Source organism: Fulvia fulva, chromosome 11, assembly GCF_020509005.1.
Source record: "Fulvia fulva chromosome 11, complete sequence".
Lineage (NCBI taxonomy): Eukaryota > Fungi > Ascomycota > Dothideomycetes > Mycosphaerellales > Mycosphaerellaceae > Fulvia > Fulvia fulva.
Window position 1 is genome coordinate 2,649,427 of NC_063022.1, and position 24,820 is coordinate 2,674,246.

A 24,820-nucleotide genomic window follows, 5' to 3' on the forward strand; every position below is an offset into this window, starting at 1 on the left:
ATTGGCTTCAGATTTGGGGTAGATTGTTGTCCGAAGTTGATGCCAACGAGACCAATGCTAGGACGGGGCTGTTTGCGGCGCTCGTCGTCGCCTATATATGTCGGGTGAATCTATAGCGAACCCCATGGCCCGATGTCGAAGCAGGAGCAGTAGGTCTCCACTTTATGCCTTGGCTTGATTACATGCTGGTCAACCCCGCCATGGGAGAGCGATCGGCCGGTCGTCGTTATCAGTGTTGTGGTCTTGCTCTGATGCTGTGTGGGAAGAGGCAAGGAGGAGGGAAGAGTGGTTGAAGGAAGGAGCGAACTCGGAGTAGAGAGAGGCCTACCATGTCCATTGGGAAATGCATTATGTATCGTGCAGGCGAGTGACTTGACTGAACGCTTACCTGACTGATCAACTTTCCGCTCTTACTACAGCAGCTTGAAAGACGATTGGAACTAAGATTTCACCTCCAATGCTGCGAGGAGACCAATGCCTTTATACCTTCAGGTAGACACACAATGTGATGTGCAGTCACGACCTTGCATGAAGGCTCCATTGTGCCCTGTTTCAGCTGCTCGCCTCGCGTTGCTGTACAGCCAGACGAGATGGCGACAACCTTGGCGAGACTGACGTGCTTTCGATGGATAATGTTTGGATCAGGGCAACCGGAGTGTGCCGATGCTGACTGCAAGTGTGGATGTCATCTGGTTGACAGCATCGCGGGATCATCGAGTTCTGGTCGCACAGAAGACGTCAGCACTTTCGATGCGCTGACCAGAGAACTCAAGACTGACAGTCCCGTTGTGGAATCCTCTCTGCCTGTACAGTCGTTGTTCTAGACGTCTATTACTCGGATGAGATGACGCAACGCCTGAGATGGTTGTTGCCGTGCTGACCTTATGACAGTGATAGACCAGGTGTTGAGTGAACTGCCTGCTTTGGACTGGCATCTTCACGAACGTCGAACACAGGCCTGCCCTAACGCCCCCAAAGCGCGGCAACTCAGCCGGAGGAGGGACTTCCTCTAGCAGGACGTGAGACAATATGCTTGAATCAAGAAGCAGAAAATTATTCCAAAAGGCTGCTTGATACTCTCAGCACTAACTTCCAGCTCAACAGAAGATTCCTAGATTACAATTCTTATTCCAGCAAACCCTTCAACCTGTCAGCAAGACCTTTTCAATCTACACCACCACACCATCAACCGTCCCCGTGCATGTGACTTACTGATAATACTGCGTCCCGAACGACTGGCACACATCGTTCCAATCACAGTTGTCCATCACTCCCCCGCCAACATCATCGTTCTTCGCACACTGTGCCGACTTCAGTCTTGCTCACACATAGTGTGCTAAGTTCCTACCAACCTGATGATGCGGGGCGTCATTGTAGCTAACCCCAGAGCCGTAGTCCTTGTTGTATTTCTCGCAAGCCTTCTTGGTGATGTCGTCGTTTTGTAGGCCAGTATTGCTATCGTGGCACTTGCAGTCATCGTATTTGGCACAGACATATACGTTGGCGGCGAATAGTGCCAAGACTCAGAACGTGAAAGCCTGGAAGTGCATCCTGCGTCTTTGTCTTCAGGTGCCAAGAGTCCATTCGGAGGCATCGTGGGGAGTGGCATTCTGGACTCTTATGGTCATCGAAGTGAACTTCTAGATCGATATTGGTGGAGGATTACCCGTGGCGACACAGGTAGAATCACGGCTCCATCTTTAGCTTAGTTAACCTTTCCCTTCGAGGTCTGGCTCGCGCTTCAAAATGCGATCTAATTCACGTTGTCTCTGCGACCATGCACGTGGTCTGTTGGTGATGCATCGGATCCGTACTAGCTTGTATACGACTTCTTCGCGATCGACTTTCGAAGCGGCGACAGTTGTGCGATTCTTGTCTTGCTACGCTACTGCACCCTGCTGCCGTGGCCGACAGATGTAACAGTAGTACCCTGTTGCCGACAGTGACTCAGTTTCGAAAGTCGGAGAGCTGTCTGCGATGGCCCTTAAAGACCAGGATCGGACGTGACGGGTCGCGAGGGATCGGAATGAAGATTCTGCTTGCCTGGTTATTTCTAGGAGTGTTGATCCAGAAAGCCCAACTCATGCGTAGGCCTTCAGCTCGCCTTGGTCAAACCACCACTTCTCAAGCCTCGTCGAACCACGATGCTGGGTCAGCAAAGTCAGCCGCACATCGATTCAGTTCGTCAAGCATCAAGAGAGCCTGGTTTTGCATGTCGATGGTGACGGCGCGTGAGATGCATGCATGGGCCTGTGTTGTCCAGAAAAAGGCTGGAGCCATATTTCGGTAGGCTACAGCCTTGTATTTCGTCACCAGAGGTTGTGTCGGGTAATTGAACTCTGCCTTCCACACCCCGCTAGGATGTATCATCACTCTTGTTACGATCATCAGGCGTGAGGTCCAGCTCATCCGAGCGCTGATCGAGAACTGAAGGTGTCGAATCATGGCGTAGGCGCCTGGTGGTATTTGCTTAATTATGGTGCGAGTTGCCTCTAGATCTTTTTGAGAAGTGATGTCGCTGAAGCGTTTGCTTTTTGACCAGTACCGCTCGTGCCTTTGAAGATACATATCCCTCGCTTCTTCATATATCTTTCGGCACGTGAGTAGTCACAGATGACTTGGAGCCTTTGTGGCTAGAACCTGCAGATGCATACAGATTTCAGGCTGGACGTTCTCGAATACTAACTCGTAGACCATGAGGCGTAGCTCAGGTGGGATGTTCAAAATCCTTGCCTGATGGGTGGTCGTGTCCATGGTGTTCTAGAGTTTGGAGAGACTTCTTGGATGGCCGATAATGTTGTGGTGGGAAGAAGTATGTCGGTGGGAGAGTCTTGTGGACACAAGATGTTCAACTTCCTCATGAAGACTGAGGACATATGTGGGGCCTGTCCTCAAGACCAACGAGCTTAGCCATGCGACTGGTATGAGTCAGCCGTCCATGTCGTCTTCTCCTGTAGTGGTCACCATTGTCTGGTTATATGAGGCGTGACTATCGTGCGTTGGGGCGCGATAACACGACTGCTCAGTGTGTTAGGCCATCCTCACGGCTTGGAGTCCCCAGACTCCTGAAACATGCGTCGTCTCATAGTTCGAGGAGTGCGGTCTTGCAGTAAAAGTTCCCAACGCACTCCAAATCATGAGCAAGACGGTGGAGATGACTCTCAAGCACCCGCTAGATCTTGCAGCCGTGCCTTTGGGGATCACAGCGTGTCCAAGATCTGCTTCACACGAATCCGCTGTTTCCGCTGCTCCCACGCATGCCAGCATGATAGTAGAACAGCCACTTCCCATTCACGCGGCGCCATTTGGCTTCGCTGAGGCCATGCAGCACGACATTCGACACGCCAGTCGCTTCACTCTCAATCACGACTGTCCCGTATCCGGCTCTTGTATCGACAGCGGTGTTCATTCGCGTGATGTTGAACTGCCCCTCTGGATGTGCTGCAAACATGGTCTGCCAAGCAGCATTCAGACCCGCCCAGTCCATCTTTCCCGGCACATTATCGAATATCGCAGTGAAGCTCGGATGGACATGTGACAGGAAATCTTGTCCTTCTGGCGAAGTGTAGTCCCAATCTCGTTGGTTGATCGCGTCGATGCATATCTTCGTCAAGCGCTCCAGCTCGGGTCCTATCTTCTGGACCCTCTGTTCTTCGGCTGTAGACACAGAATCTGGCGGCGAGGGTAACGAGGTCATATCGCATGTGCTGCAGGTCAAACGGAGAGGAGTGTGCGAGAGTAAGCACTCCAAAGTTCAGGACCTACCAAACGACTGAGGTGTACTTCTTCCAGCTTATCAACGGCTCTTGGCAGTAGGATCGTCTGCTCTCCTTCAGCATGACTACCAGCATACCGGATCTGGCCATCTACAGCGTTGCTACTCTTATACGCCGCTTCGACTAGAGTGCAATGCATACAAAGTTGTGTTATTCACCTAAACATGCTGCTTCAACAACATTGAAGGTCAGGCGTGCTTGCCAAGCCAATGACGCGTTGGCGCGAGCTCCTGCTTGCTCTGGTTCCCAGCTCGACCTTCACTGAGACATTCGCTCCTTCTCGCGTCAACCTCCCGTCCGACATCACGTAGCTTTTGTTCTACATATGGTAGCGCCTCCGAGGTATGCGAAGACTCCACTATTCACGCGAACTCGCAGATCTCCTGCACATGGAAAAGTAATGCAAAAGAGTGCCATGATGCACTATCACGAGAACGAGCAAGTCCGAGCCACGGCAACGTGCATACTATCACACCCAACCGTGGGTATGGAGCACAGCCAGTTTCGGAGCCAAAAGAAACTTATAGGAGCCGTGTGAGTGGCTCACGATGGGCGACAATCGCCATGTTGGGCAAGGCTTGCAGCAGGAAGAATGCCAGGGATATCGCTGAGTGCTTGGAAATGTTCTGTTCGGCCTTAATACCACGGCGGAGATCCATTCTGCTATCCAGAGAACATTACATTCGTCGCTGAAGCAAAATTGTCGTCGAGACGAAAGAGACATTCACCTTTCTGGAAGCGGCAAATATGGAGAGCAAAGTCTACCCAAGCACAGCATTGGTGCCTGCGATCATCGAGCTGTCGATACCAGATGTATACTCGCCCAAGTCATGGGTCAGTATCAAGGTCTGGTGCGTGCTAGCCCCAGCAAGTACTGATTGCCGCATAGGTCTGCCAGACTCACTTCTGGCCTCTGCATTCCGAGCTCACTCCCGAACGTGCCTTTGACGTGCTCCGGCAAGGACTCAGCCGGACTATCTCAGAGATACCTGCTCTAGCTGGCATCGCTGTTCGTGGACCCAAGAATGACCCACGTGACATTGCCATTGAGATCAAGGAGGATGGATGTGTGGACTTTGCGTACGAAGACTTCTCTGCAAAGGATGGCATCCCGAGTTATGCAGAACTCAAGCAGGCTGGATTCCCCTTGACCAACTTGATCGAAACATTCTCGCAATCCATCACTTTGACGCCAATATCAGAGGGCGCTCCGATGTTGCTGGTCAAGCTCAATGTGCTTCAAGGCGGGCTAGCCATGGCCTTCGGCTTCAACCATCTTCTGACAGATGCAACAGCCATGGCAGAGGTCGAACGACTGTGGTCTTTGCACACAGCGGATGTCAGCAGCGGTCGTCAGCAGACTTACAGAGCCAAGGATGCAAACAAGATGGACGTCGAGCTTCGCAAACGTTTCTCCGTTCCCACTTCTGATGCTGCGGAGTTCGAGAATCCTCATTGGACCATATTCCCGACTGAACACTCTCAGCTCCACCTGGCACCAAGGCCCATCTCAAAAAGCTTTTTCGAAAAGACGAAGTCTGAACGCCTGCCGCAGGTAGATGGGTCAACATCAGTAAAGGGAGATCCTGAGACAGTCAAATGGTGCCATTGGTATTTCAGTCCCGAGAGTCTTGTGGCTCTCAAAAAGGACGCTTCTGGTCCAGATCCAGTCAAGTGGATCTCGACCATGAACGCAATGGTTGGACTGTTCTGGTCTCGACTATCTTCGATTCGTCAGAAGAGTCGTGACGGTGTCTCAAGCTCTCTTTGCTTGTTCCCAATGAACATGAGATCTCGTTTCGATCCGCCAGTCGGCTCAGACTTCATCGGCAATCTTGTCGATGTGGTATTCACTGTGTCTCCACTACAGGAGCTCGAAGACGATGCTTTGGGACTGCAAGTAGCTGCATACTCTGCTCGCAGTGCTGTCAAAGGCTGGAGCAGCGAAGCATGGAACTCATGGCTCGCAATGGCCGTCAACCTTCCCGCGGAGCAAGCGATCTGTCCGAACCCTCTGCCGCTGTTACAGACCCACAACCTTGGCTTCAACGATTACTCAAACTTGCAATCCAACACACTGGACTGGGGGTCAGATTTGGGACACATCGATGTGACGCGATACATGAAGCCAGCTGCAAGCCTAGCAAAGTGCGCAACTGCTGTCATTGTTCATCCGCGATTGAGAGATGGTGGTCTGGCTGTGGCAACGACTAATACTGACAGCATGTGCAAGGCTCTTGAGCAGGATCATGTCTTCTCGCGCTATGGCAAGCTAGTGTGCTCTTATGTCTGATAAGCAGTTCTTCGGATCTTCTCGGTATTTGCTATTTTCGGCTTGTCATTATCGGGCTGGTGCGATCGCACTGTCTTGACTTCACGTCTAATACCAAGGCTTGCGCACGCGTTTGTTCTACATCCAAACTCAACAAATTGTTCTGATGGCGACACATACAATGTCGAGTCTCGAGCAGGCACCTCTGACTTGCACACACGTCTGGTCTGCATCGCAACTTGATAAAGATGCCAACGCCTGTCTGGTGGCGATGCGTACAACGCCGAGCCAGAACCTGGAACCGACATGCATTGCTTCGGTGAAGAGGTTTACATTAATGATAACAGATGTGAGTGTGGAAAGAACCTAAAGCTGGACACCCACGTCTGACCTCGACGAAAAGGAGTACATTCATGACAACAGATGTGAATACCGAAAGAAGCTAAGAATACGCATGGTCCAAACGCCCGAATACGAACCTCCAGCTTCAATACACCACTTCTCCTAGCTGACTGCCTCCTTGCCAAGCAGCGAGCAAGTCATGCACGGCTGACCCAGGAAGTGACGCCCCCTCCGTTTGATTCTGATATCCTGGTCCTTCGCGATCTTTCTTCTTCAGCAGATGATACATCGACGTTAGCAATGGCACGCTCGCGCCGACTCTGGCCGCCTGCTCGACCAGGAAACCAAAAATGGGGTCCAGCTCAAGCGGTCTCCCCTTTCGTACGTCTTGCAAAGTCGAAGGCGTGATCACATGAGTATCTCTGGCAAGCTCGACCACCTTATTTGGCAGATCTGCTGGCAGCTCTACGCCACTGGCCGCGGCAACGTCGCATGCTTCGTGCGCCAGCTGTAATACCACTGCCACGCCTTCTGATCTTTCGAGGAGCTGATGGGTGTCGAGACCTGATAGTGCGGTGCTCGGGTTGAGGGCCGCGTTGACAACAAGTTTGCGCCAACGTTCCCGGGAGACGTCTGCAGCAACTTCGAAAGCAGAATCCATGGCCACCAACCTGTCGCGACGTCGGACATCAGCCGCGAGCCGCCGAGGATCGTGGCCGGCCAGACCAAATGCGAAAGCATGCGGCTTGACGTTGACTGCTTGTTCTATGATGCCATGAGCTGCCTGGTTGCAGTTGAGGTTGCATACTGCTACCAGCACTGTATTCTTGGGAAATGCTTGTTTCAATGGCCCCTCCACGCCCATGCCGTTCTGGGCAGCGACGAGTGTTGTGTTGGGTCGGACTATACTGCGAAGATCATGCAGCATGGAATCTCGCTCTCCTGTGACCTTGGTGGCGCAGATGACATAGTCGAATCGTTGCTGCGAGGCTGCAGCAGCGATGTTCGATGCAGAAAACACCTGGTAGGGACGAAACCGGCCAGTGCCCCATGTTGAAGTCCGGAAGAGGTATCCATCGGACCTGACTTTGGCAAAGTTCGAACGACACACAACGGAGACCTGGGTGCTGCTGTTCTGAGCAATTCGCCAGCCTAGGATCGAACCAATAGCTGTGCCATGGATGGTCAGTGGAGAGATCGCATTGAAGGCTTGTGCTTTGCTTACCTCCTCCGCCGTAAACTAAGACTTTACATGACATGTTTGGAAAGGACATGATCCCTGCTTTCTGCTGCTCGGTTTCGACAAAGTTTGCTTACCGCTTCTTGAGCGGAATCAAGCAGAAGTTAAGAGATGGCAATATCACCACTTCAGTCACAGCAGATAAGACAGCACTATCGAATGTCGCAGCGACGAAAGCCACACACGCATCTTGCCATATTGTCGAGAATGATCGTCCGCGCTGCTTCCGAATTTGTTTCAAATGTGCAACACATATCAGCGCTGGGATGTCACGCCGGACGGCCTGTCCGCTACGACTTGAACTGCATCCATCTATCAGACTCTCAGCTCCGCTATGAGGATTACCCCGATAGCGACACGTGCATTGGCGAGGATCCTGGGACCCATCCTGCGATCCAGCCTCTGGTAGGCACTACGAGGTAACGTTGAACCGCCGCAGATCTACCAACATCAGCAGCTGACTCGGGTCGAAGCGGGCCGTGATCATCGGTATCGCCGCAGTGGTCCACCGGTCGGAGATCGGGCTCTAGGAAGAGCTTCCCAATATCTGCAACAGCAAAGGCACGGGAAGGCAGCGGCTCGGGTGATGGGAGGTGCTCAGTCAGAGCACTTGAAGGAATACGATCTCTGTTCACAGATGCATCGACAGTGGTCGGACCAGGATCGTCGAATCGTCGACCCTGGAAGATGATCGCCAGCGTTCGGTGCTGACCTTGCGGCAAGACCTTCAGCACATGCTTTTGCCTTTTGCATAACGTTATGGGCCAAGATGGTGGGACCCGATAGCTCGGCGGGTTACCTGCCACTAGCCTAACGGTCGTTCTGTCGGCGAGATATGCCTTCGCTAGTACATTACAAGATGCCTGTTGTCACGCAAGACGTCTCCACCGACGCAACGTCCTACCCGCAACACCCCCAATGGTATTCCGGAACCTGGCTCGCACAATATACCCAACGAATTGCTTCTTCAAGTAAGCCAAGACCCAACTTCCTCCCGCGACCGGCTAACTCGCTAGAATAACGGCCGAGACGGCCCGCTCGCAGACACATGTCAAGGCAAGGTCTCGTACGTTGTGTACGGGAGGTTTCTCAGCCTCGTATCACAAACGAAGTGCACACAAGCAATTGAGCTCGGATCACGAGCGAAGCAGTCAAGGCAAGTGCAGCCACAGCGGCGATGCCCGAGAGTTAAAAGCAACTTCACCCACCACTCACAAGACCCTTGCATATCTAACATCCCAACTAGGCATAACCTTAAATGCTTAATCTAAATGCTCGGCTGTCGGTGATTGTGCACATGCAAATACGCCACAGCCGATCGGCAAGTTGCAGCGGACGTCTGTTAACGACACCCTCTTCGTTCTCGGGAGTATGGATGTTGATAGGCAAGGGCCCTTGATTCAGTAAGTTGGGTCCTCGCTACCGACTGCTTGTCACCAGAAGAAACCTGGTTGTGGATGGTCCACATCACATGGTGCAGAACGGTCTGGGGAGCATGTTATGTTTTGATAGTGCACATCGATCGATGTCAACAAGCATGTTCGACGCTACACGAACCTGATACTTGAAGAGGACGGAACCCAGTCTGCAGCTAACCAAGTCATTTGAAACTGCTGTTCAACATCATGCCTGCTACGAGACAACATCCAGTGCACATCCTAGACTTGCTCAAGGATGCTGCTGCGTCAGATCCGTCTGTCGGGCTGCTTTATCTCAACAAAGGCTTGGCTGGTGAAGCAAAGCGGGTGCCGTATGCCCAGCTACTGAAGCAAGCTGAGGTACGTTGAATGTGATGGGCAGGCGGCTGAGAAGGGATCTGACGGTACTAGGACAATGCAGTGCGACTGCGTAAAGCTGGCATCTTCGATCATGGCCGTACTGTCATCACTTACTTCGACACGCATGAAGAGCACGTGCTCTGGTTCTGGTCCGTCATTGCGGCGGGTGGAGTTTGTGCGGTGCTCAATCCCATCTCGAACGACCCAAAAACTGTTGCAGGCCAGCTCGACAACGTCAAATCCCTGTTCGGCGATACTCCTGTCGTGACGACACATAAGCTGTCATCGATCTTTGCAGCACGACGGCTGAACGTTGGATCCGTTGAAGACATCCTCACTCCTCGCAAGCGGGCCGCAGAGATCGAAGACAATGGCGTTCTGTCAAGAACTCACCCTTTTGACCCTGACAAGACAGCCGCCATCGTGTTCACGTCCGGAAGTACTGGTCATTCCAAGGCGGTCAAATACAGCCATGCAGCGCTCATTGCCTCGGTCCAAGCCAAAGCTGCGCATCTTTCGACGCATGGCTTGACTTTCATGTCATGGATTTGTGAGTGCATTAAAGCTGCTTCGACGTACCTTGCTGACTCTGCGAAGCATTCGATCATTCAGCCTGCCTTTGCGAGGTGCATCTCCAAGCACTTTTCGTGCATTCTGACCAAGTCTTTGCCCCTACTGCAGACGTCGCAGTCGAGCCGCATCGTTACTTTGAGATCCTGAGTCGATACCAGATTGGCTATACTTTCTCCCCAAACTCATTCCTTGCCGCAGCTGCCAATGCACTCGCAGAGCACGATGAGTCTGGCCAGGAGATCGACCTCAGCCATCTCCGTGTACTCTTCTGTGGAGGCGAGGCCAACAGAACAGCGACTCTGCAGGCCACAGACCAGATCATACGCAAGTTCGGTGCGCCGAAGCGGGCTATCAAACCAGTCTACGGTCTCAGCGAAACATGCTCTGCCTGCTTCTACAACCTGGAGGGCCCAGACTACGACGTTAAATATGGTAACATCTTTGCAAGCGCAGGCAAACCACTGCCCAGTGTGTTAGAAGTCAAGCTGGTGGACCAAGAAGAGGACCAGAAAGTCTCCGATGAAGGTCTGATTCATCTTCGTGGCGACGTCCTCTTCCAAGGCTACCACAACAATGAAGAAGCCACTGCTGCTTGCATGACCGCTGATGGCTGGATGAACACTGGCGATATCGGGAAATTCGATGAGAACGGCAACCTTCTGCTCCTCGGCCGTGCCAAAGAAGTGCTCATCCTGAATGGGCAGAACTACTCTTCGTTCGAGATTGAGCATGCGATCGAGACGAGTGACATCGAAGGCCTGGAACCGTTCTATACCGCCGTGTTCTCGACATGGGACCAAGACAGACAGTCTGAAGCGCCGATTGTGCTGTTCAATCCGACCGAGGCGGCGATTGGACCAAAGAATCTTCGGGCTACATTGCAGGCTGTTGAGAAGTGTGTCTTCAGTATTTGTGCGCAGAAGGCGTTACATATCATTGCGCTACCGAAGTCATTATTACCGAAGTCAACGATTGGCAAGCTCTCCCGAGCGAAGTTGAAGAAGTCCTTCGAGACTGGTGCCTTCGACGACTTCATCGTCAGCGAGAGAGCACCACCCGTCAAGTCGAACGACATCAACGGTACCAATGGTCACACTAACGGAACCAATGGCCACGCAGTCAAGACCTTCCCGTCACCTCTTCAGAAAGAGATCGCCGAGATATATGCTTCCATCGTCGGCGTATCCTCGTCCGAGCTCATGGGGCAAGATGCACTGCTATCAAGCGGCATCAACTCGATGGGTTTCATGCGGCTGAAGAAAGCTCTTGAAAACAACCTCAAGATCCACCAAGAGATTCCAATGCCACTGTTGATCCGCTGCCACTCGGTCGCCGATCTGGAACACGAACTGACACTCTTAGGAACAGTGTCAACCCAGTACGATCCAATTGTCCCACTCTTTACGGAAGGAAGCAAACAGCCTCTCTTCCTGCTTCATCCCGGTGCCGGTGAGTTCCTCTGCTGGATTGGACTCTTGAAGTATCTACCGGACAGGCCGATCTACGCTCTCCGCGCCAAAGGTCTACATCCCGGTGAAGGGACTTTTGATGGGATAGAGGATTTGTTGAAGTGCTACTATGATGCCATGCGGAGGGTACAACCTCACGGTCCTTATGCTATGCTCGGCTACTGCTTTGGAGGTCTTCTGGGCTTCGAGCTCGGCAAGATGTTCGAAGCTGCGGGTGAGACTGTCGTTTACTGTGGTGGTATCGACAACCCTCCTGATCCGAAGCCAACGATTGGACAAGTTCAGTACCGCAAGCTGATGATTGATGTGCTGCCTGTCGTTACCGAGCTGACCGAAGACGACGCTCAGAAGTTTGCAGATGAAACAGCACACCTGAGCGATGAAGGGTTCTACGAGATCCTCTTCACCAAGTTCTCTCCAGAGCTCATCGAGAACATGGACATTACAGTCCCTCGACTTCAGGCTTATGGTCGGGTTGAAGATGTGATGCGTCAGATTGCAAGCAAGTATGAACCAACGGGTGATCTTGGAACCATGGATATCTTCTGCGCCGATCCTATGCCACACTTTGGTGCGACGCCGGAGGTGTGGAAAAGAGATGTCCTTGGTGGGTGGAGGGAGTTTGTGCGAGGGGAGAATGTCAACTTTCATTACGTGCAAGGCACGCACATCAGTCTGATTAAGGAGCCGCATATCAAGGACTTTCAGAGGATTGTTAATGAGGCTTTTGAGAAGCGTGGCATCTAGGGTGGAGATTGTAATGGTTGCTCAGCTTTCGGTCGGCTCTTTCACCAGCATGCATAACTTACCCAAGTGTTTGATTAAGACCACTTACTCCGGTCGGGCATCTTCACAGCGTAGTACTGCTTTCACAGCGGGTGGTTGTCGTGCAATTGGCTCATCTCGCCCTTTCAGCTAGGATATCCTGACAGGAACGGTCTCCCGATGCACGCAGACTCCATCTGCACTACCAACACAGGCCACGGACACAGCATACTCGGCAGCCTCGGCTCGGAGTGGTCTTGCTGGCCGAACAGGCGTGCTGGCCGCGCTGGCACGAACCAGAGGCGGTCGCTTGCATGCCGAGATTGCTGGAGTATCGCTGGAACGCAATCTATACCACTGATGGTTCGCTTATGGTAAGACGCGGTCTAGACTGCGTTTCGCAAAAGGCAACCTGACACACCATCTCTGCACATCGCACAGGCACGCCGGTGAGCATAATAACAGCCCAACAGTTTCAGGACTCTGTCTTCGCTTTCTTTCTTCCCATCACTCCTAATCTGTACCGAACCAACTTTAGACCGTTATGAGCTTGTTTGCATATCAAGTCCAGCAGTACCCGTGGACCATCTCTGGAAACAGACACCCATTCTAGGTGGGTAATGAGTGTCAGGAAGGAATGAGCCTCACTGAAATCAGCTGCAGAATGGACAACGTTTTCGAGCAGCTCGATGCAAAAGCATCTTGCTTGCTACGAGAACTATTCGCCACAAATCCAACTATCCAGCAAGATTTCGAGAACATCCTGCAACTTAAACAGTTCCCAAAGTTCTCTCAAGCTGCCTTGGGTGGACTCCTCGAAACTCTACCAATCACTATTTCGATCAGCGAACGTTCGCTCAGCACACGACGAACGAGTGGTCTAGCCTCCGATCGTCGACGCAGCGAAGACTACGTTGGCTACCAGTGCGCTTTCAAGATGCCAGATGAAACTGACTGCCTCACTTGGACGTGTATACCATATGTCAACGAGACATACTTTACAGGTCTAGCCAGGATACTCGCCGCGGCAGGAAATCGGGGCGACCCCATGACAAACGGCCAGTCTGTGACCGAGCTCGAGTTCGAGATCAAAGCTGGCTTGAAGGCCATGTTCTGCCATCGTCACACTGAACAGGAGAAGGTTGAGCAGGTTGATCGGCTAGCACAACCCATTCGAGATTGCGTCCAGCGTTGGCGCCATCAGGAGAGAAGATGGCGTGAGCTTGGGAAGAGTGTCGTTAACGGACCGGCAAGGCCTAACGGACCTAATGGAACGAGTCGCGGCCGGCATGATGACTCGGCTGTGTGGTCGAGTAGCTCTTCGAGCAACACGTCTGATCGAGCTGAGAGGGAGAATGAAGGCTTGAAGGAGCAGATTCGGTATTTGAGAGAGGAGAATCATCGTTTGAGGGAGGAGGTTGCAGATCTCAGTGGTGGCTATCGCCGTGAGCATTGAGAGCGGACTGTTGTTAGTGGGTGAATCTCTACTCTTGAGGCTGGTTGTGCTGCTTACTGGCGATGTCGTTATTCGGAATCACGCAATGGGTAGCAGTGAATATGGCAGTCGGTCTTTCCTTTGTTAATCAGTCTGCAAGCGAAGCAAGAGCTGGAGACTGGCAGAGGTACAGGTTAAGGATTGCGAAAGAGATGATATCGCCACAGTCGTCGGTGTACGAGCATGGTAAATTCGTGCTGCATGTGATTGATGAGTCAGCGGTCGTCCGTTCTGTTCAGGTAGCTCTCGAACTTGCTTTCTTCTCTCTCCGTTTTCCCTCACCCATTGCCAACCACCATGGCCTCATCTGCCCTCTGCAACGCTGGCGGGCCGAGCAAGACAGACACAGCCACAGAACAAGTAAGTCTAACCCTCAGATTTCTGTGACCTCGCCAACACTTAGGCAGAGAAAAGGCCTGCTCGACCTACCCGCAGAGATATGGTCCAAGATCGGCAAAATCGTGATCGCAGACTCCAATCACCTCTCCGCCACTGCATTCTGGGAGTCGCCAAAGCACCCCGACTTCTACCATCAACCTCCTATCCCCCGCACTTGTCGCATTCTGCGCGAAGAGCCACTGCCGCAGTTCTACAGTACACGTGTGCATATCCACTGTGCAAACTTCTCACGAATTACTGTGTGGCTGCGACGCATCGGCCCAGAGTTGCGCCGCTGCCTACGCGGAACAGTGGTACTTCGTAGTCTGTTTGAATCGGAGGAGCACTTTCGCCAGCGCCTGATGAGAACATTGGGGGTCGAATTGGAGCTGGACACAACGCCTACTGGCCTGAACCCAGTGATCTGGCACAATGTGCGGTTCCTGTAGGATCGCTCCTACTGGAAGGATAATGCAAGGCCGATGGAGCATGAGTAGGGTAGCTGAAGATCTCGAGTCGAGTCGAGATGAGATGCGTATGCCCAACGAGCAAGTTTCTAGCATGTGATCGATGAGTAAGCGCAGTAAAAACTGTCCCCCTTTTGCTCATACTGTACTCCCCTTTCATCTCCGTTCAAGACATTCGTCGCCAACAGTCGTCGAAATGGGCCAGTCTCCTTGACCTCCCGGCCGAGATCTTGCCAAATCGGCAAACACGCCATCGACAACGAGCGTCGCGTCTGCGGGGGCGGTCTCAATGTGTGGAAGTCAACATACCACCAGCCACCAATTACGCGCACCTGCCGCTTGCTCCGCGAAGAGCTGCTACCCTACTTCTACAGCACCAAAGTCTTGATAACGTGCGGAGCTGACGATGAGGAGCTTGGACTCTGGCTCCGTACGATCGGCCCTGAAAACCGGCGCGCGATCGTGGGAATCAAGAGGGCAACGTTCTGCCCAGGTGGTATGGACGAAGAGAGCGAGTACAAGGAAAACTGGGGCGTGGAGCTGAAGATCGAGATGGAGACTTTGACGAATGGTATAAAGCAGTTGCAGCGGATGAGCAGGATCCGATTCTTGTAGGCGCAATGATATTGGGCCAGTGGAAAGTCACAATGACTCGATGTCTCGATTGTGGCATCAGCAGTATAAGCGGCCGGGTTGATACACTTCAGCTGGGTATTGCAACAGTCGCCTCAACTGTCTAGACGGACGCCAGTCAGCAGTAAATATACTTGCCTGGGAACGCTCTCTTCAGCCCCTCTGAACGCCCTCGCTATGCCATACGCTCACACTCAATTCCTAAAAGTCATACTCCGTCCCGGGCCCTCCTTCTGATTCCTCGGCATACCCTTTGGCGCATCTAGCGACGTAGCATACGGATTCTTTTGCTTCTCCTCCTTCTTGCGCTCCTTCGCACTCTTTCGAGGCTCCCGCGGTGGGTTGAGTATGCTCGGCGCTGCAGCATAGTCGAACGGTGTGTCGTCCTCGATCTCGCTATCTTCCTCCCCGTTCCGCTTCGCCTCTTTTTCGGCTTTCTTCGCCGCCTTCCTCGCTGCTTTTCGCTCTGCCTTCTCACGCTGTTCTTGGTCGCGACCACTGACTGGAGTCAATGACACTTCGTCCGTGTTTGCTGCCATGCCGTCGTCCTCCACATTTGCGAACTTGTCTATCGTGCGCTTTCGCTTCCCGTTGCGCTCTTTGAGGATAAAAGTGTCATCGTCAGCCGGCACTTCCACAGCTGGAGCAGGAATAGGTTCTGGTGTCGGCGGCTCCGCTTCCACCTCGTTCGGATTGGCGAAGATCTCTGCTGTTAGTGGTGGTAGGGGTACAGCCAGGGAAACGTTGCTAGTCGATGACATCTCCCGCTTTTGATGCGCGCTGTTGTCGAAAGCTGAACCCCAGAAGGTTGAAGTTGAACTTCGCAGCGGGAGTGATGTCGAAGGTTTGTAGTCGGCCATAGAAGCTGTGCCAGAAGCACTTGCAGTGGGTCCCGTCTTTTCTGGCGTTGCTTCTGCTGGGGCTGCTTGTACAGGCGCTGATTTCCGCGGTGCTTGCGGCTCGATTTTGTTGAGAATGTCCATCATTGCTGGTCCCTCCTTTCCTGCCTCCTTCGCCTTCGCAATCACACTGACCAGCTCATCCGCCCTCAGCTTGACGGTCTGTGTTGTCGGCTGCGCTACACCAAGCAATGCCAGTCGGTTCGGTGGCATGGCCTTGGCAATGCTCAGCACTTGATGGTTCGGCATGACATAGTGCGTGCTGTCGTCTTGCTCTCTTGCCACTTCGTCTCGCCACTTGTGCACTGCGCGGAAGACGGAGAACTGCTCTTTCGAGAAGAGTGCTGGGGTTCGCGACAGCATCTTATACCATCCTCCAGCACCTTGTCCCAATTCTGCGTCGTAGATCGGGTGCTCGTATCTCTGTAATGCGACCTCGGTACTCTTCTGTAGCACATCCCACAGCTTGTCACCCTCGTGATCTGGCTTTGAGAAGTCCGACCTCTGCACTAGCTCATTCCGCATATTGTCGAAGATGTAAAGCAGGAAGTGGGTGTCGCTTCTGGCGTAGTCGAACAATTCTTGCGGAAGTGGCCGTATCCGCCAGTCTGCCATCTGATACTGCTTTTGCGCGTCAAAGTTGATGAACTTCTTCAGAAGGAAAGCCAGACTTCCACCAGTGTAGCCCAATGCTCGTGAGGCATAATGCGTGTCGAAGAGCGCGACAATGTACAGTCCAAGGTCTCGTTGCAGCCACACAATGTCCATGTATGCGCCGTGCAAGATCTTGAGGATGCCAGGATCGGCAAACACCTCATTCAAGCATTGCATCTTTCTCCTCCACGGCTGAAGCGTATCCACAACCCAGTCCTTGTCGCGCGTGCTGATCTGCATGAGTGATACTATACCTATGTATGTCCTGCTGTCGTGATGTTCCAGATCGATTGCAATCTCTTTCGCCTGCTTCAACTCTTCAAGCATTTCGTATAGTGCTTCCTCGGTATCGACGAATGTGGCGGTCGTGGATTCGAAGGGCTGGTACATGATCGGTTCGCTGATGGTATAGACGGACGACGGGTATCGGTACTGCTCGATTTCAAGCTGGTAGGGGTGTGGGTATCTGTTTGGTACGTTAGGATCAATGTTCCAACAGCGGAGTTTCAAAGACTTGGATGTAGGAAAGAAGAACTCGAAGCGTGAAGCTTTGTTACTGAAAGAGAAAAGATGCTTCAGACCATCTTCATGGTCCAGCACACCAAGTCGAGAGTGAGAAATGAGATGGTAGGCGTACGATTCTTGCGTGTCCTCGTCAGAAGCGATGGGCGAAGTCTCCAGCGGCACTGCAGCATGCGGTTTGCTCTGCAGGAGCGGCTTGAAGGGAAGCACCTCATCGTTCTTGGGCACGTGGTCGAAGTGCAGCTGTGGCTTCTCAAGCTCCTGTGTCTTGAGCGCGGCAGCGATTCGAGAGACCTTGGGCGGTTTGGAAGGAGCCGCCTGGGATTGTACTTAGCGGTGTCATCTCTTGCCAGTATTATACCATTTTACCTGCTCAATTCCCGGACTCAATCTCTTCACAGCGCCAGTAAACTCATCCAAGGCAGTATCGGCGCGCTCGAGCAGGCTGTCGACGACATCAACGACGGCCTTCCAGTTGCCTTCGACCGAGTCGATATCTTTCAGTCGCGGAGGACGTACAAGCTCCGTGTTCGCTGTCGAAACGCCCAGAAGACGTTCCGCAAGACCCAGAAGACGCGCATTCTGCTGGTCGAGGGTGGTGCCGACAGACGAGTCGAGCGATCGGTGGAAGGCGAGGTCTTCGTTGCCGAGTGAGTTGGCGCTGCGGATGGTCGCGAGGAGGGACGATTTGATGTTCGCTTCGAGGCTGTTGAAGTCCTCCATATTGCGCGATTGTCGGAGTGTTAGTTGCGCATTGGTGGGAGGTGCGGATGAGTATGTAATGTAGGCCTCATCGTTGTCGTGCACTTTTGCAAAGCTTCGAGTTCGAGGTGATGCGCGGCAGGGATCATGCCGCTAGCGTAACCTTATTTTGGGAGAGACGACCTTCCGAACCTTCCCGCACCAAGTTTCATTCATTCACATCAGGTCCATGCACGCGACATGTTGCTGTACCAAGCTGACTATTCCTCTGTAGCCAACGCTTTGTCGAGAAATACATACCACTGAGCTGAGTGATCCGGTCCAGGATCGTGCTCTTACTTCTGCATGGAGTCGGATGCATATGATGCGATCTGACAATTCCTCTCGATGTCTGGTCATTGACCAGCATCACTGCACTCAACATGCCTCCGGAGTATGAGTCGCACAGTCTTCGGAACACATAAGAGCAAGGTCGATGCAAAATGATGATCGTGGTACAACATCGCGGAAGATCACGCTGCGTAGACGCGAGTGCGAATGCGTCGTGACCTCGCTTCAGGAACATCTCGGAGCATGAAGCTTCATGTCACACAGAATGCGGGCGTAGGATTGCACGCGCTCTCAGGGGAGGAGTCAGCCGTGGCTTACAGGTAGGAGTTGCTCTTACTCTTTGTTCCTCCATCTCTCCAACCACTGCCATCTATCCCTCAGACACACCATAGATACATTACCCAGCATGTTCGCCTCTACCAAACTCGCCTCTTCAGCCCTGCGCGTCAGCGTCACGCAGCAATCCCGACGCATGTTGTCCACGCCGCGAGGTGAGTAAGCAAGACCGCGATTCCTCAGCACGCACTCACTACTTCAAGGAGCGGCCCCTCTTCGAAGCTCCATCGCCCGCCAGCCCATCGCTCGCAATGGTCTGATCCAGTCGAACGGCCACAATGCCTTCGTCACCCACTCGCTCCGCAACACCGCCCAGTCCCGCGGCATCACCGCCGAGACGACTACAGGTGCCATTGTAATGGCAGCAAAACTGCAAGGCGCGGGTCTGGCTACAGTAGGCCTAGCTGGTGCGGGCGTGGGCATTGGAGCTGTGTTCGCCGCGTTGATTATAGGTGTGAGCAGGAATCCGTCGATGAGAGGTTAGTACATACATGGAAGCATGGTAATGCCGGGACTGATACTGTGCGACTTTTAGGACAGCTGTTCCAGTACGCCATTATGGGGTTCGCGTTTGCTGAGGCTCAGGGGCTGTTTGCTATGATGATTACGTTTTTGATGTTGTATGCATATTGATGGGGAGATACTCTACTCGTGACCGTTCGGGAAGTCTCAAGGGACTTGACAAGAGATTGTGGTAGATTACTTGGAATAGTACTGCTATGCATCTCCCCCATTTCGCGCCATTCTTGCTGTTGTTCCAACATCTTGGGGCGTCAATTCTGGTGGAGTCCAGGAGGAAGGCAAGACGTGAAGGAAATACACGGCCAGTCTGCTTCGAACTGCTTCGCATGGAAAATCTACGCACCCCCTTTGACGGCAAGAGATTGATTAGGATAGACGCACCTCATATCATACCGCGCGCTCGTGGTAGCGCTAGTGTCGAAAACCCACACCGAAAATCGAACCCACCGCCGGCCCCTGCTCAGCCCTCCGCCTCTCATGCTCCTCCAGTACGAGCGCATACGCCGCGCGATCAGTGGTAAGCGTATTTGTAGTGGGACCATACGCACTTGCAAGGTCCTTGAGAAAGATGCTCCAAGCTTCATGGGGGGAGTAATGAATCTTGATATCCGTGGGAGGCTGATGACCGACGTTTGTGCAGATGGAGAATAGACGGTCGTATATGGCTTCTTGGGAGAGAGTGATGGGAGGGGTGGAGGGGTTGATGCCGTAGTAGAGGGATTGGAATTTTTGGGTCAGGAGGGGGGTGATGGTGGTGGGGAGGTAGTTTGTGGTGTTTTCGTGGGCGTTTTGGGCTAGGAGGTTGGGGATAGACTTGGGGAGTTCTGGCACGGCGGATGCTGTGTCCATTTCTGGGTTGGGGATGTAGTGGAAGAGAGCTGTGATGTCTGCTGGCATGTTGATCTCCTTGCACAGATCTTCAAAGGTGTAGTCGGGCTGTGTGGCGGCGAGGAGGGTTTGCAGAAACGCGGTGTCCGGGGCGTGCATGCAGTAGGTGATAATGTAGCCGAGGAAGTGGACGTATCTGTAGATCTTGGTGAAGTCCAGCGTACCGAGATGTTGGCGGAACTCGATTGTCTCCGAGGGTTTGGATTTTGGAATGTCGGTGTTGCTGAGGAACATGTTATCGAAGTTGACCGTGGTGGCGTGACCGTAGAGCTCGTTGATGCTCAGGAATTGGAGTTCGAACATTCTGCACAAGGCGCGATAGCTCTGGCACTCTTCGATGTTCTGGAGCCAGGTGATGAGATTCCTGTCATGAGGCACATTCCGCGTGGCGTCATCAGCACAATGGTATAAGTGGCCATTGACGTGTAGAGAGGTCAGAGAGGCGTAATCCGGCCGCTTTAACTCCTCCTCGGACACATCACGTCTCCAAGTGTGCGCGGTCACTCGACTTGCTGCATGAATGGAATCGATCGCTCGCTCGTGGGCTAGGAAGATCTGGTAGATTCGTTTGGCGATGTCGATGGAGAAGCCCTTCTTACCATGTGCGAAATGGACGTGGTGGCCACAGGTTTCGTTGGTGATGAAGCGGCAGTCAAAGTTCTGTTCTATCCAGCGCAGGACGGTCAGGACTTGCTGGATTCGACCAGAGCAGCTTGGGTCATCAAGTCGAAGAATAGGAGATGAGATCTCCACGGATCGCTGCACATGAGTGTCCGGTAGGAGAGCACGCTCGGTGGCGGTGAGCTCGGTGAGCTCTTCCTTGATGGACCAGGTGGTATAAGGCTCCGTGTTCTTGCTGTTGAAAGAAGGCCCCAGGCCATGCTTGCGAAGGAAGTAATGAAGAGCGTGGTGAATCTCGACATACTGACCGTTGCCAAAGTCACTATCGCAAAGGTCGACGTCCTTCTTCCAGATTAGGTCTTTCCACGGCGTGTTAGTGAAGGTATTCTGTGCATATACGGCGACAAACTCGAGTTCGACGCCGAATGTTAACGCAGAGTCCATGATGACTTTGTGAGGTATTGGATGTTCAATTGATGAAAGAATGCAACGAATACTTGAAACGAGAGATGACAGTCCAGCTGTATGAATGCAAGGAAAAGCGAGAAATGGTACAAATGGAGATGTGTGAGGTGTTGCCAGCCTTCAGCAGTACTGATTAATGGGATGTTGTCAAGTCCAAGGTGCTGCACAAAGGATCGACATGAACAAAGCGCTCCATTGATGAACGAGATTGAGCTCAGGAAATGTCGAAAGGTCCCGATATAGCTTGACAAAGCCATCCTGTGTGTCGGCGTCTCGCATAGTGGGGACGTGAGAGGTGAATGTAGTGCAAAGTGACGGGCTACCGATTACCTTCGCTCGACGCTTCTGCTGCTGTCCAGCCTAACGATAGCATGCTCGACTCAAACAGACTCGTCGACGCAATAGAGCGCGTACTTGGCAGTCGAACGCAGCTTGCAAGGTATGCTGCGTAACCGGCTGCATCCTTGAATCCCTATAAGATGACGGTGTCGACAATGTGCTGATGAAGTGCCTGTGACCTGTGTAGATTATTCTCTCGGTCCTCGATAAAGTGATGGGCGCCGGTGGAAGGCCGAATAAGAAGGCTTCAGCCTCGGTCTATTTCCGCAGTAGCGTGGTATGATGGTGTCGTGGCCTTTTTCGGGGGTCATGCAGCAAAGCTTCTCAGCCGAGCCAGCCTTCGTGATTTGTGTAAGCGAAGAATAGCTCCTAATCGAGACCTTCCGGAAGATGTCGCGTGCATAAGCGTATAGCATGAAACAGTGCTGTCGTCGACAAGAAATACATGCAAATAAGTCAGCAAGAACACAAGGATATGTGACGGTGTGGGAGAGAGCATTCGACTCTGTGGAATGGCCGGGGTGCAGGCGAAAGGGCGCAAGGCTGAAGAAGTGTGAAGTGTGAGCGCGGGTGCGGCATTCGTGCTTTCGCGCAGCCGAAGCGGACGTGCCTTCCGTGGCAAAAAGCCCCCGCATCTTCTAGAGGCGAGCAGCTCGACGTCGACACCACCGACACCTTCAACGACGGCCGAATTCTCCGTCGGCTGACACCCATTTTCTGCGGCCGAACGCGGTGGTGACCACGATTTGCCCTCTGGGCACTTACCGGCAACACCCTCGTTAGAGATATTGCTTGCTGCATGGTGCTGGCGATGGGGTTGCAAGAGGCCAACGGCAGACGCGAGGCTCCGTCGTCGCCGTCGCATCGAGCATCGTGAGTTTCTGGGATCTTCTTCGGCACACTGCAGCCCTCCGCTAGAACTAACACACACCCTTCGCAGCAACCATGTCACCCACGCTCACCCTCACCCTCACGCTCACCCTCACCCTCACCCTCACCCTCACCCTCACCCTCACCCTCACCCTCACCCTCACCCTCACCCTCACCCTCACCCTCACCCTCACCCTCACCCTCACGTCGCACCGGTATCGCCAGCAAGGCCTGCAAACAGCAAACCACTGCACTTACCGTCGCTCTCTGCACACACTCCTGCATCGCCCGACTCGAGCGTCTTCAACCATAATCCTGTGCACTGGGGCGCGTACCGCTCCTACGGTGGCGGGGAAAAGCCGCCTTTTGCACCCGGAGCTGGCGACAGGCTGACCATTACTCGAATTGCTGATCGACACGAACCGCAGCAGCAACAGCATCCGCAACATCAACCGCAGCAACCGCCGCCGCCGCAGCGAAAAGAAGAATATCCTGTTCAGAGCCCTATCCACTATGCGCCGAACGGACAGCTTCCCACCCCAGTAGAGAACGGCCATCACCTCCCCGCCTGGAACCCGTATCGTCAGCCGATGCCCCCCGGGATGCCGCCTCAACAGTCACAAACCGCTGAAGCGCCCATCATCCGCCGACGAAGAGCACAGTCATCGCGAAGCTCAATCGACTCGCCAAGCACTCCCATTTCACCCGGACCGGTGCCTAAACGCCACAACCCGGCCAAGCGCTCTTCCCTCAGCTTGTCCAAAGACGGCGGCGGACCGCTCCCTTCAACGTCGAGCAATCGATCTTTTCCATGTCCCTTGACAATCTACGGCTGCACATCCACATTTGGGTCGAAGAACGAGTGGAAGCGACATGTCAATACTCAGCACATGCGTCTCGGTTTCTGGAGATGCGATCTGTGTCCGAATGGCGATCGCAAACCCAATGACTTCAACAGGAAGGATCTCTTCATCCAGCATGTAAGGCGCATGCATCCCGCTGCTGCTAGTCGTACTGAAGCGACTTCCACTCCCCCGAAAGCGGGCAAGGATAACGAAAGCATGCAAGCGCTGCAGGATGCTGCGAATCGATGTTACAAAGCCCTGCGACATCCTCCCCAGCAGAGTTGCTGCTTGTTCTGCGATCAGCAATTCACTGGCAACGGCTCGTGGGATGACCGCATGGAGCACGTCGGGCGGCATCTGGAGCTCACGCGGCGAGAAGGACAACTACCACCAGATCCGCAGGAATGGGCACCGGATGATGCTGTCAATCAGTGGATGTTGAAGGAGCGCATCATCTTCCCCCATGGTCAGACTTTCGTGTTGGATGACCAAGGCTCAATAATCAAGCCAATCGTGCGACCAATCATCACTACTGCGCCGAAGCCTTTGCCGCCGTTGGTGAAGCCGCCTGAAACGAATGGCCACGTGGTGTCTGATAAGGTCATCTCCACGGACGTCTACGGTAGGGCTTCTTCGCCGAAGAGACGCTTCGATCCAGTCCATGATGCTGTCAGGCACGAGCGCAGTCGGAGTGGGGTAGGCGTGGAAGCTATGACAGGAGTAGCTGTGCAGACAAGGATCGATCCGCCTCACACGAATGGAGTGAGGCCGGAAGTGCAAGTCGCAGCGCAAGCAAAGCCCGCAGATACAAGACTCGAAGCCGGATCCAAAGCTCAGAAGGAAAGCGCCGACGATGCGGATCCTTATCTGGCACTCTTCAGCGCTATTAAGGGGACCGATGAGGAGACGGCGGATGTGGACGAAGCCGAAACGATGGAGAATGGTGACGACGAGGAGCTAGACGCTGCACCTGGAGCTGCTGATCAAAATGAAGAAGCAATGCCTGACTCAGGGATCGTACATCGACAGGGCACGCAGGCAGAGCGCATGAAGGACCAGACCGACATAAGCTACTACAGTACCATTAAGAATCGTACGTGGGGAGCGGTGCAAGCCATCGGACGACTTTTCGCTGGACCACGGCCAGAATCCGAAATGGGCTCAGCGGAGCCAGAGGGTGTCAATGGAGAAAGGTCTCCCAGCCCTGTTGCTAAGCGCACAAGGTCAGCCCGCGCGAAGGGAGATATCACCTTGGAAGGAGAAGAAGAGAGCGATCACGGCAGCCCTCCTCGGAAGCGGACCAGACAATCCGTTATCAGCTCGAGAAGCTGAGGCCGGGGAGAGAGTCGATTTTTGGACGGTCTAACTGTTAAAAGCGAAGATTGGGCGGTCCTTTTTGAAGTTTTTGTTCTCTTGATACGTGTTAGCGATGGACCAGTGTGTCTGTGGCTAAAGTTATATGGCCGGAGAAAGGCAGATGAAATTTCGACAGCAGTGACGACTCGGGAAAGTGGTAGACAGGACCAGGGGATATTATGGTGCATTTGGTAATTGCTGAACTGAAGCAGTGATCACGATATGTAGACTTGTCATCTCAACCATGAAACCAAGATACATGTGTGCGCAGCCTTGGAGCGGC

General features: G+C 53.3%; 10 protein-coding genes across 10 annotated transcripts; 6 read left to right on the plus strand and 4 right to left on the minus strand.

Moving 5' to 3' along the window:
• Nucleotides 1-3,223: 3,223 nt before the first annotated feature.
• On the minus strand, nucleotides 3,224-3,697 carry CLAFUR5_13161 (uncharacterized protein; the record flags this gene model as incomplete). The annotated part of the gene is made up of 1 exon (XM_047912309.1): nucleotides 3,224-3,697. The coding sequence occupies one exon, from the start codon at nucleotides 3,695-3,697 to the stop codon at nucleotides 3,224-3,226; it is 474 nt and encodes a 157-aa protein (XP_047768059.1).
• Nucleotides 3,698-4,523: 826 nt separating this feature from the next.
• On the plus strand, nucleotides 4,524-6,069 carry CLAFUR5_13162 (Acyltransferase clz6; the record flags this gene model as incomplete). The annotated part of the gene is made up of 2 exons (XM_047912310.1): nucleotides 4,524-4,610; nucleotides 4,666-6,069. The coding sequence occupies 2 exons, from the start codon at nucleotides 4,524-4,526 to the stop codon at nucleotides 6,067-6,069; spliced, it is 1,491 nt and encodes a 496-aa protein (XP_047768062.1).
• A 466-nt stretch (nucleotides 6,070-6,535) lies between these two features.
• Nucleotides 6,536-7,664, minus strand: CLAFUR5_13163 (Oxidoreductase AFT12-1; the record flags this gene model as incomplete). The annotated part of the gene is made up of 2 exons (XM_047912311.1): nucleotides 6,536-7,560; nucleotides 7,616-7,664. 2 exons carry the CDS (start codon nucleotides 7,662-7,664, stop codon nucleotides 6,536-6,538), a joined length of 1,074 nt encoding a protein of 357 aa, XP_047768061.1.
• A 1,591-nt stretch (nucleotides 7,665-9,255) lies between these two features.
• Nucleotides 9,256-12,197, plus strand: CLAFUR5_13164 (Aspulvinone E synthetase melA; the record flags this gene model as incomplete). The annotated part of the gene is made up of 3 exons (XM_047912312.1): nucleotides 9,256-9,408; nucleotides 9,460-9,958; nucleotides 10,006-12,197. The coding sequence occupies 3 exons, from the start codon at nucleotides 9,256-9,258 to the stop codon at nucleotides 12,195-12,197; spliced, it is 2,844 nt and encodes a 947-aa protein (XP_047768138.1).
• Nucleotides 12,198-12,879: 682 nt separating this feature from the next.
• On the plus strand, nucleotides 12,880-13,671 carry CLAFUR5_13165 (uncharacterized protein; the record flags this gene model as incomplete). Its single annotated transcript, XM_047912313.1, has 1 exon — nucleotides 12,880-13,671. One exon carries the CDS (start codon nucleotides 12,880-12,882, stop codon nucleotides 13,669-13,671), a length of 792 nt encoding a protein of 263 aa, XP_047768137.1.
• Nucleotides 13,672-14,007: 336 nt separating this feature from the next.
• Nucleotides 14,008-15,170, plus strand: CLAFUR5_13166 (uncharacterized protein; the record flags this gene model as incomplete). Its single annotated transcript, XM_047912314.1, has 3 exons — nucleotides 14,008-14,070; nucleotides 14,118-14,522; nucleotides 14,727-15,170. The coding sequence occupies 3 exons, from the start codon at nucleotides 14,008-14,010 to the stop codon at nucleotides 15,168-15,170; spliced, it is 912 nt and encodes a 303-aa protein (XP_047768058.1).
• Nucleotides 15,171-15,382: 212 nt separating this feature from the next.
• CLAFUR5_13167 (Exosome complex exonuclease rrp6) lies at nucleotides 15,383-17,986 on the minus strand (the record flags this gene model as incomplete). The annotated part of the gene is made up of 2 exons (XM_047912315.1): nucleotides 15,383-17,581; nucleotides 17,633-17,986. The coding sequence occupies 2 exons, from the start codon at nucleotides 17,984-17,986 to the stop codon at nucleotides 15,383-15,385; spliced, it is 2,553 nt and encodes an 850-aa protein (XP_047768057.1).
• A 715-nt stretch (nucleotides 17,987-18,701) lies between these two features.
• CLAFUR5_13168 (ATP synthase F(0) complex subunit C2, mitochondrial) lies at nucleotides 18,702-19,264 on the plus strand (the record flags this gene model as incomplete). Its single annotated transcript, XM_047912316.1, has 3 exons — nucleotides 18,702-18,786; nucleotides 18,835-19,110; nucleotides 19,167-19,264. 3 exons carry the CDS (start codon nucleotides 18,702-18,704, stop codon nucleotides 19,262-19,264), a joined length of 459 nt encoding a protein of 152 aa, XP_047768136.1.
• Nucleotides 19,265-19,564: 300 nt separating this feature from the next.
• On the minus strand, nucleotides 19,565-21,106 carry CLAFUR5_13169 (uncharacterized protein; the record flags this gene model as incomplete). The annotated part of the gene is made up of 1 exon (XM_047912317.1): nucleotides 19,565-21,106. The coding sequence occupies one exon, from the start codon at nucleotides 21,104-21,106 to the stop codon at nucleotides 19,565-19,567; it is 1,542 nt and encodes a 513-aa protein (XP_047768135.1).
• A 1,159-nt stretch (nucleotides 21,107-22,265) lies between these two features.
• CLAFUR5_13170 (uncharacterized protein) lies at nucleotides 22,266-24,513 on the plus strand (the record flags this gene model as incomplete). Its single annotated transcript, XM_047912318.1, has 2 exons — nucleotides 22,266-22,339; nucleotides 22,407-24,513. The coding sequence occupies 2 exons, from the start codon at nucleotides 22,266-22,268 to the stop codon at nucleotides 24,511-24,513; spliced, it is 2,181 nt and encodes a 726-aa protein (XP_047768029.1).
• Between the last annotated feature and the right edge of the window lie 307 nt (nucleotides 24,514-24,820).